Below are 10,680 nucleotides of genomic sequence, written 5' to 3' on the forward strand. Positions count from 1 at the left end.
TTTCAGGATGAAAGAGCACGTATTGAGACTCTGGGTGGTTGTGTAACCTATATGGACTGCTGGCGGGTTAATGGTACCTTGGCTGTTTCCAGAGCAATTGGTAAGATAAGCCATTAGAATTAGTATTGTTCAGATTAAATTTGATTAAAACACACCACCTGAGACTGTATGTTTGCCGTAAATGACATTTTGCTTAGCATCGACCAAATAGCAAACCACTCCTACTGTCTTTGCCATAAGGCTAGCTTACAGCTGTATAACTTACATAGCTTGCAGCTATATAATCTTACTGGTTTTACCATAGGCATAGAATACTGTTTTATTTTACATACTAGCAATGACAGTCCTAATTCTTTTATACTTCGAAGTCTTTTGCTTCTTGTAAGTGTCTTTGATACCGTGGTGTTCTATAGTAGCTTAAAAAACGTAAAGTATTTAGTTTTTAAAAGTGGAGGAAGTAATAAATGTTCATCTAGCCTTCTTTATATGTGTGAATGTCTGCTTTGTGGGTTTTTTTGTCCACTTCAATATTAATATATCTTTCTCCTGACTGCAGTTCTTAAGTCAGATCGCTGCATCCTCCTTCAAATCACACATATCCAGCAATTTAGGGCATTTTAATTGTAATATTCCAGAATCTTATTAAACAAGCTTACTTTGCTACTCACCAATTAGGGCAAAAAGAGAAAAGACCCTGGGCAAGTACAGTAGATAACTGTAATGTATGAGTGGAAGCAAATTAGTATAGATTTGTATAATACTATTTGGATCAATAGCAACCCATGTTTAATAAGTATGTCCATATGAAACTGATGAACTAAACACAATGAGCAGATTCTTGTGGCATTGTGTATATCTGGACAGCTAAGAAAAATCTTATTTTCATAGCATTCTGAAGGCTGTACAAGAGACATACCTGCAAAATGAAGGCCTGACTATCTCCTTGCACAAATATATTTCAAAGAGAAAAAACTTTGAAAGAATTTCCTTAGTTTCCCTGCAAAATTAGGAAAGCATGAATTAGAGTAACCCCTTAGAAGCCAACTGGATTTATGTAGGTTCCAAGCATTCTTAAAGAAACGAAGGCCTTCCATGCTTATTCCATAGCTTTTCACTACTCTTGTCCTGCATCAGGTACCTCTGGAATATGATCTGGCTGTCCTTGAGGATGGTAAAAGTAATTGATGGGTGAAGAAGTAACTGTTTATATTTGAAATAATAAAGCCTTTGTTTTGATTGTTTGTCTTAGGTGACATATGTCAGAAACCCTACATCTCTGGTGATGCAGATGGAAATTCATTTGAGCTGACTGGTTCTGAAGATTACTTGCTCCTAGCCTGTGATGGATTCTTTGACGCTATCAAGCCATATGAGGTTGTAGACTTGGTCCTAGATCATTTAATGCAAACCAAAGGAGTGGGTCTCAAAGCAGCCGAAAGACTGGTGGCTGCTGCAAAGGAGAATGGATCCAGTGATAACATCACTGTTCTAGTGGTGTTCTTGAGGGATCCTCAGGACATCTTGGCAGACTGTCTCAGAGACCCTAAGAGCCTTGGGGCTGGTGATGATGCTCGGAGCTCACCCTTTAATTTTCTCAGCTGTGAGGCAGCAGCCACACAGTGACAAAATCTGCTTAATCCAGAACATTCAAATAAGTTCGCATAAGGAACTGCTTTCCACTGAAGAAGCCTCTAATGCAATAGGCGAAACATGTCAGGAAAAAAATGACAAATGGACAAACATTTAACAGAAAGGCAAGACTCCTTTTACTGAGTTCCCATTTGTCTTTTCCTTCCTTCCCCCTCCTTTCAAAAAAAACACTGAGCAGACGTGGAGATTGTACAGCTATTTCGTCTCTGGGACCAGACTTCTAAAGTGTGTCCCAGGGCTGCTGGTCATACCCCTCTGCCCTGGAAGTGGTAAGAAACCATAATATGTATAAGCTAATGGGTGAGAATACCCGTTTGTGAATTCTGAGTGAAAATTTAAATTAGCGCTTAAAAAGAATGCTATATGTTATATGTAATTGTGAAGTTATTTTGGAGATCGGGAGGAGAGAAGCTGTCACCATCACAGAAACGCTTGTTACTGCATGTGGTCTGTAGGAACAGGCTTGGTGTGCGAGAGACTGGGTGACACCATTATGCTCTGTAAGTTGCTTTTGTTTTGTACCAAAGATGATATTACAAGAATGATGTGGGCTCTTTATTCAGAGACATTTAATTTTGTGTGTATGGAAAGGAGAAAATGAAACTGAATGCTCCAGAAAAAGAGCAAGAAAGCTAACTAGAAGTATCCCAGGCAAAATGATACAAAATCAGCTGCTTTGTGGAATGCTCTGGTTTACAAACTGGAATCCAATATTTAACTGCACTGGATTATTTCTCCCTAACAAACACGCTTTATTGGTTATTTGGCAACCTGAAAAGAAAGGACCCTTGTTGTTGTATTTGAGAGACATCTTTACGGTATGTACACTCTAGCAGTTAAATATGGTCTGTTTCTGCCTCTTTTTTGTGTACTATAACAAATAAGAATTGTATTTTTATTCTAAGTGGTTTTTTGTTTATTTACTGAACTTTACAGTTGGAGGAATTTTTTGCAGTGTTACTTTATTTTGTTGTGGTTTTTATTTAAATTAGAATTTTAAAGTGGCTGTGTCTTTATTACCTGGTTTTAAAAACTGACTACCCTCAAGTGCCTTAAATATTTCACCCAAGGATTGCTTGCTTCCTATCATATTCTGGTGAGCCAGTTTATAGTGTTTTTAAAATGTGACTTTTTTATTTCATTAATATTAATGTTTAATGCACTTAAATGTTTCATTTTTGTGAATTATTTTAGTGGGAACTAGGTTTCAAGAAAACATGTCTTTCATTGTTGCCAAATCTTGTGGCTTGTAGTAAAAGCTTCACAATACTTACTGTGACTTACCCCTGCCCCATGCAAAAAGCTCTAGGTAGTTAATCATAAAGTAACAATCTGAGTCATCATGACTTTCATTGAAAAACAAATACGCTTCTGACCTTTGCAAGAAAATTTAATAACAAACTAGAAACAGTTTAGTAACAGGTTTTGATTAATAGATGGTTAATTTTGCCATACTTCATGAACTTTTGGGGTCTAAATAACTTTCTAAGGGGTTGTGAAGCTAAGGTGAGGATGAATGAACCTTAATGAATGTGTATGTTGTTGTGCAACTGTTATATCCATTACATGCTAGAGCCTCTGGTTGTGTTTTGTCTTGCCTTGATAGCCTGGCTAGCAGGACTCAACAATATCTGAAGGCTCAATGGTAAATGTGTTAGTAATTTCTGTATCTAAACAAGAAGTGCTTTACATCTGGCAGCAAGATTGTATGCCTAATTTAGAAGCACATGGCATTGCAATATGTCAGTCCTGTTGATTAAAATGTGTTGAACTTTAACGTTGCTTAAGGAGGAAGTTTAGGTAGAAGAGTTGAGATGGCTAAAAGGAAGAACAGAGCAGCACTGTTTATGTCCATAGTGTCTCTGAATCGTTAGCTAGTGTGGGACAATCCAGTTACCCACACAACTTGAGTTTTTTGCTGGATTACTATGGATGATTGTACAGTTTAACATAGAAACTCCTCAGTGAGCTACCATCTCATTACATAGCAACTCGGACAGTGACTTCTTTGTTTTGCTGTGCAACAACAGGAGCTTTTCCTCTGAGAAGGTTGCAAACTCTTTTTCCCTCCTACATTTTGCTGTCCTAAAATACGTGGGGAAGGCTTTCTGTGATGGCAACCTGGTAGGGTAGGTGTTAATTTTTGTAGTGAGCCTACTTCAGTTAAGGCTTGCGTAGTAATCCCTTTGGATTTACTATCTCCTATCTCTTTGATTCCTAACCCAGATATTCAGTGTCATGCTAAATTCTGATGACCACTAGTGCCTCTTAGTGTCTTGGAAATAGTTCTCATTAATAATATAGTAAGAATCATACAGAATTGTTTTATTTCACTGCTATCTGAGGTTTATCAGGAGAGGGGGAAGCTATTGTATTCATGAAGAGATGTGTGAAATGTTGGTAAATTCACAGTATGGTTCAGTTTCTGAAATTTGCCAAATTTCCTGAAACATGGAGGGAACTGAACAAACCAAATTCTTGTAATAATTTCAACCTTTTTGGGGCAGATTTGCGTTACAGAGGAAATAAAGTCTTAAGTCTTTCAATCGATACTTCCAGCTCTGTGAGAATATCCTTTTTTGTTTCAAACTTGATAGATTTTTTTTTTAATTTTTTTTTTTTTAAGGGAGCTAAGTGAAATGGGCCTTTAGAAAGCTGTCTGTGGTAATCAAAAATTTAATTCTCAGGCTATACTCTAGGGAAGAAATTATGCATTCTGAGAAGCTGTTCCCATATATAGATGTTGTCATTCTGAATGACCTCGTGCCTCATTTCTTTGAGATGGAAGTGGGTAGGAATAGTCTTTGGGAACTCATACAGATTTCAGCAGGGATAAAAAATATTTCTCTTAATTTTTGGACACTTCTTTCTTACTAGCTTTAAAAAGTCTGATCCCATCTATAGGAGTTGTAACTGGGTCAAAAATGGCAGTTTGTATCCTATCAGTGGAATAAATAAGTCTTAGTGTGTCATCTACAGTAAAACTCCAAATTCTATTTGGGGGGAAAATTGGTTTTGGAGATGTCTTATCTATTCTTGACAGCCTGATCAAAACCTATGGAAACTTCTTTTTCTTTTCTTTTTTAAACTGAAAAAACAACATTAAATTTTATGTTAAATCAGTAATGAAAGTATGACACAGAATGCAAGTATGGATTTTGGAAGTGCACTTTTAAAATTCTATTGAAAATGGTCATCAGGATGGTCTTATCCTTGGGATAGCAAGGCAACCTCCAATTTTTGTTTCGCTTGTGACTTTGATATCACTTTCAGAAGCCACCAGCTATAATGTGTAATACTGTTACAAGAAATGTCACTAGTATGGGTGGTGAGGAGAGAGGGGAAGGACCTCTAGCAGAAGGTATGAAGTTGAACTAAATAGTCCAAAATATGGACTGGTGCTATGTTGTGAATTTATAGTACTAATCTGCTACATTAGCTTTTCTTGTCTTTCTTCTTAAAACTTCTTGGATTTCAGGTGTTGGCTGTTCTGTTCTGTTTTCCTTCCGTCTTTTGGGAAGGGTTAAAAATAACGCGTAATTTTGGTGAGAGAATGCTCTTGCCTCTCTGGGCCTTCCCAGCACCATCTACGATATACTAGCACTTGTCCAGCAATGTCAAATGGGCTAATGACAAATTGACTAATTTGCCTGTTTCCTTATTGTCTTTCTGATGGGCCTGCAACAAAACCAATTCTTGAGTCTAGCCAAAATCTTTGAAGCTATAGAAGTTGGCTGAAGGATTCAAGACAAATGTTCAATGAAAAATGAAAGTATTTTCATATTTTACTGGACTCCAAATGAAATAGCTGCTGCTGCATTTTAGCACCCAGCATCAGAAAACTTGCTCCTTAAAGGAGCTTGCATTTTTAAAACCAAGCATGCTTAAATTCTTGTATTGTGCTTGACTGAAAACTAGCTTAGTGGTTATCAAACATCTCTTTTGCTTATCGGTAATTCATACTTCGACCTTTCTTTCCCTTCCCTTCCCTACCCCACCCTCTCCTACAAATAAACATACCTAAGACAGTAAGTCTTCTGGGCATGACGTAGACAAGATTACAGTTTTACAAATTACATTTGTTAGGGGGTTGGTTTGGCGGTTTTTTTGAGAATACAGAGGACACAAATGCAGGAAAAAATTTAGAACAGAGGGAGATTAAGTAAAATCCACCCTCTGAGTGATGGAGGAGTGAGAGAGACAGGAATGCATTTAAGTATTATTAATGCCTATTTTAAAAAGGAAGTGGGCTGGAAAATAGAGCTACAAATGTCACTTCTTTAGAGTGAAATACCAGTGCTTGAAAGAGTTAGAAACACACCCATTAAAAAGGCAAAACTCAGATGTGGTAACTGTGTCTTCAAACAGCCAAGGAAGGAATCACAGTAAAAGCATCTGAGGTGACTTACTGTGACCTCTCAACACTGTCTTGGAAGCTAATGCTACTAAATGGGTTTTTCTAAACAGCTGTATGTGTAAGGTAGTGCTAAGAGGGAGCATTCAGTATATGCAGTTACTGGTCACAGTGCAACTGCTGCCATGAGTAAATGCCATGAAGTGTGTTAATGAATCGATACGGCTGGTGAGCTCTCATAAGATGAGTAATTGGGCATGGAGTGGTTACAGCAGAGTTGGCAGCTGAATAGTGTTAATCACAGTGATGACTTTAATAACATTTAATAGACACTTATCTGAATGCAAAGTCAGATGAGATACTGCTCTTTTTAAAAGCATTTCCAGTGCTATTAGCTTTCTGTCATGAAAAGCCACTAAAATTTCCATTTTTTTGTTGGATGTTGGGAAAAGTGCTTCTCTTGCTTTCTGAATTCTGGAGGAAAGTTGGCTGTCTGCACTGGAAAACCCATTTTCAGTTGATAGCTTAAAGCAGCTGTTTGGGGTTGAAACTTCACTCCCAGGCAATCCTTTAAAAAGTAACAAAAAAGGTGCTTCCAAAACAAGTGGCTGAGGAACATAGGTATTTCTAAATGGCATTGAACAAAAGGTAACCAGCAAAAACCCTCAATCTGTAAAGGGCATAGACAGTTGAGCTGCTTAAAGTCTAAATTAAGATTGCAGCTTCACTCTTTGTGTAAGTGAGACTGTGTTGGTTAAATCACTCGTATTCTTGTGGATGCAGGTACTTAATGCACAGCACCAGACATGGTCTATTTCTATTCTTATATTACTGAAGTATCAAGCAAATGCTTTAGGGAGAAGGTGGGGGGATGTTAGCCACAACAGAGCAGATTGCAGATGATTCATATATAATTTAGCTCTAGTTAAGCCTGAATTAAATTTCCCTGCTTAGTTCTATTACTGTCCCTTTTACAATTGGGCCTGTGCCGTCAGACAAAATTCTACTAGGAAGTAATGGTCCATTTCTCCTTTTTGAGGAGCAAATAACTCCTGATGGATAAAATGTCAGTCAGGAAGGGTTGGAGAGGGAGAAAAACGAGCTTTCAAATGAGTGCAAAACTTCCTAATCTATGCTGAGTTATGTATTCTCTCTAAACACGTTTGTTGTAGGTCTGCATTTGAATAGTTGTGCTGGAAAGCAATGGGTTTTCTGCCAAGCTAGTCATAACCTTTAAAACTGACAGCACCAAAACCAAGAGACTAGTCTTCCCTGCTTTCCTAAAGCAAGCCACTAAAACAGCCAGCCCTGTTGAGTATTTGTTTTGCAGCGTTGACAGCTCTAAGAGCTAAGCCAGCCACTTTCTGCATATGTTTTGGTTGGGTTTAATACACTTATTGGATTTTACTTTATCTAAAGTTATTTCTATTGGTATCAGTCGTGTCAGCTGAAAAGTAATCAAATGGAGACATGAAGGAGTGACTGGACCTGGACAACTATCTGTCATAGACTCTTCTTAAAATACTACCTTAAAATGAACTGGTAGGCTCTTGTGATAACCTTATCTCTGAATAGAACAGGAAACCAAAATCTTACAGAGAATCACTTAAACCTTTATTTTGGTGTGGCCCATCAGAGACTGAGCACTCACAAGCCTTCCCCACAAGCTGTTCAATGTTGCTAGTTTAATGTGTTTTCCAAGCTGTGCATGCTGCTGCTGCACAAAAAAATAAACAAAAGACAGCTGTGTTGGCAGCATAGAAAATTTAGAAAGACACAGCTTTTGTCAAACAGAAGAGGACAAAATCAATAGGAAAAGAAATGTTTTCAAGCTTCTTGGAATGCAAACAATGGAATAAAAAAAAGTAAGCTAGAATAGTTGGCAGTGCACTGTCAGCTTAAAACCACTGTTTTAAGGAAATGAATTTGGCTGCTTTGTAATGCCTGCTTTATTTTGTTAACAAACTCCTCTCAGTCAGGGTTTCATGTCTTGTTGTTGATATGTGCTTTTTAGTCTGCAGAGAGAAGATATATTTAACTTTCTAAGGAGCTGAATGCATCTGGTTTTGTGACTAGTTAGATTATGAGCGTTGAATTTTCTCTCAACTATTAATCCTGATTACTAATTTCCAGGACATATTAATATAGCAAGTACTGAACTTATTAATGATTAAATGGTTCTGGATTTCCATGCACAAGAACTTCATCAGCCTTTCCTGATCTAGCGGATCACTTCTTGAAGTTTATTATCATTTGTGTGGCAATACATTAGGCATGTGGAAGGTTTGTTGCTTTGGTAAATGGAGCTGGAAGGTGTGACCATCACTCCCTGCAGGAAGTAGTTATCCTTTTATCTAAGGAATGATGGTTCCTTTTGGATGTCTAAGGATAAAGAGATAATAGCTAGGAAACTAGAGAGATCCTATGGGGACCTTCTCAGGGCAATTAAATACTATGACTTCTTTTTTTTCATGTTGCCCTTTCTAACTTTGTGAAAAGGCACTCTGCTTAATACTGGATGATTAATGCTGCTTTCTTTTTTTTTTTTCTTTCAGTGTGTTTAATAATAGCAAGATGTTTGTTTTGTTGGGGGCTAAAACTTTACATTGGCAAAAAAAAAAAGGCCAGTATAAAGTTTTAACTTTAAGTACATTTAACTTACTTAACTATAACTACTTCTAACTTCCTCTTCTGAAAAGTCAGTCCTACCCTGTCTCCTCCTTATTCTCTTCCCAATTTTGTTTTTCCTCTATCTTTTATGTCCTTTTACATTGTCAGCCCCCCCTCCCCAAGATGCTGCTTCTTAGACTTAGACCCTTCTTAGACCCTTCTTCTTTCTCCATTGGCTGTTAAGTCAGTTCACTTGCCACGTTATAATTTTAATTTCATCTGTGTTCATAATGAATGTGGTCTGATCTTTGGAGGCCTGCAACACCAAGAGTGTAGACAGTACCGTGTCAGCTAGGAAGATAAGACACTACAACACTACAACTGTTGTGTCTTTGGTATCGACCACTAATGGATGTGTAAGAAGAAAAGCCTGTTATTTGCATGATATTCCATACAAATACTTAAGCTTATTTCAGGTAACAGTAGCTCTCATCCTGAATACAGGACTTCAGAAATATACTTGTCTCTGTATTTCCTTGTTCCTGCAGACTACGTTTTCAAACATTTGCACTGTTTAGAGTAGGGGAAAAAAGCTTTCTAACTTTCTGCAACAGTTCAGTTCTCTCTCTTTCTTGCCCTAGTTGACGGAACAGACAGGTTGGTAACTGCAGCATACCACATGGCTAATCAACCTCTCAGTCAGTGTAATTCTTCACTGTCTGCTCTGTACGATAACTTCAATCCTGTGCTTATTTAGTGGTAAGTTAGACCTCTGTGACTACTCCTGCTGACTTAAAAATATGTGTTCTTATCAGTATTAAAGTAGTACAAAAGCAGAACTGTTGCTTTAGGCACATTTCTTGCCACTGTGTTGGCTAATGAACCTTGAATGAAAGTAAGAGGGCCAGTGACTTTGAAATAGGAGCTGTTAGCCAAGTGTTGTAGAATTGTAGTCCTTATTTATTTTGTATGCTAATCTGCACTTGTGACCCTGAGCAGAAAAGCTGCAGTACAGCAGGTTTTATAAGCTGTGGCTTAACCAGTTATCTAGTATCTTAAAACTCTTATTTAAGCTGACTGATTTTGTGCACAGGTCAGAAACCTGCTGTCATTGATCATTAAATGCTATGCATATTGTACATTCATTTACATGGATTGTTCTAATAGTGCTTGTTTGTATTATGCTACATTACCATATTTTTTATATATATGTGTGTGTGTGTGTGTATGTATTGCATGAGGTTCAATTGTTGGGGTTTTTTTGTATCGTCACTTTTGTATTCACACAGTGCCTCATGTATCTATTTGCATATTGCAAGAAGTTGTTTCAAAGCAGTGATTGGAAACAGGTGGGGATAAGAACTCTCCACTGTAGGATCTGATGTTTCTGAAGTATTAATAAAGTATAGTGATTCAAAGCATTGTTTGTTTATTTTCTTAAATGTATTTTTCATTCTAATACTTCAAGTAGCTGGATCCACAATGGTCATATTCCACATCTTTGAGTGGTTACCCTGTCACCAAATCTTACCTTCTTCCATAGGGCCCTTCTGGGAAGACATCAGTGGAAGCGCTAGAAGGAAACAATCCTTGGGATCACAGAGCATGCTTACTTGAAAAGATGATGTCACTAAAACCATCTTAGAAGTGGACTGTGTACTTCTAATTAATTTGGTCTAAGTTTTCTTTCATTCTTTTTACCAGGTAACAACAGCAATAATGCAGGTTGTTTGGTGTACTACCTAATGTCTTACAGTAATGGGATAATGATCTGAAAGACCCTGTTGCAGCAGAGATCATGACAATTTGTTGTTTACTTGCATACTTGTTAAAGAAGTGGTCTTTAACTGCCAAAGTGGAAGTGTGGGCAGTGAGTTCCTGGAGTACATTAAGGTTAATTTACTACAGAACATAGAGAAGTATTGAGAAGGATGGTAACTTTCAAAATGTAAGTATGGCTTGGAAGCTAAGCTAATCTGTGTGATTGTTTCTGAAGTGCTGGTGTTCATATCCTCAAGAAAGAAAAAATGTAAGGAGAGCAGGACAGGGATAAGAGACTTGAAAAA

The 10,680-nt window shown here is 37.5% G+C and overlaps 1 protein-coding gene across 3 annotated transcripts in view; it reads left to right on the forward strand.

Annotated features, from left to right (window-relative positions):
- PPM1F (protein phosphatase, Mg2+/Mn2+ dependent 1F) overlaps positions 1-10,338 on the forward strand; it is a 29,115-nt gene extending 18,777 nt beyond the window's left edge. Inside the window, exons 6-9 of one of the 3 annotated variants that reach the window (XR_007506621.1) lie at positions 7-100; positions 1,250-1,374; positions 1,829-2,468; positions 10,319-10,338. Coding sequence is in view for 2 of the 3 variants with exons in the window: in XM_049804514.1 (XP_049660471.1) it covers positions 7-100; positions 1,250-1,623 (468 nt within the window). In the remaining variant the exon portion in view is untranslated. Of the gene's footprint in view, positions 1-6; positions 101-1,249; positions 10,033-10,318 lie in introns of those variants that run through there. The other 2 variants (XM_049804515.1, XM_049804514.1) reach the window with 2 other exon arrangements.
- Positions 10,339-10,680: the final 342 nt, after the last annotated feature.

This window comes from Accipiter gentilis, chromosome 7 (assembly GCF_929443795.1).
Source record: "Accipiter gentilis chromosome 7, bAccGen1.1, whole genome shotgun sequence".
NCBI lineage: Eukaryota > Metazoa > Chordata > Aves > Accipitriformes > Accipitridae > Astur > Astur gentilis.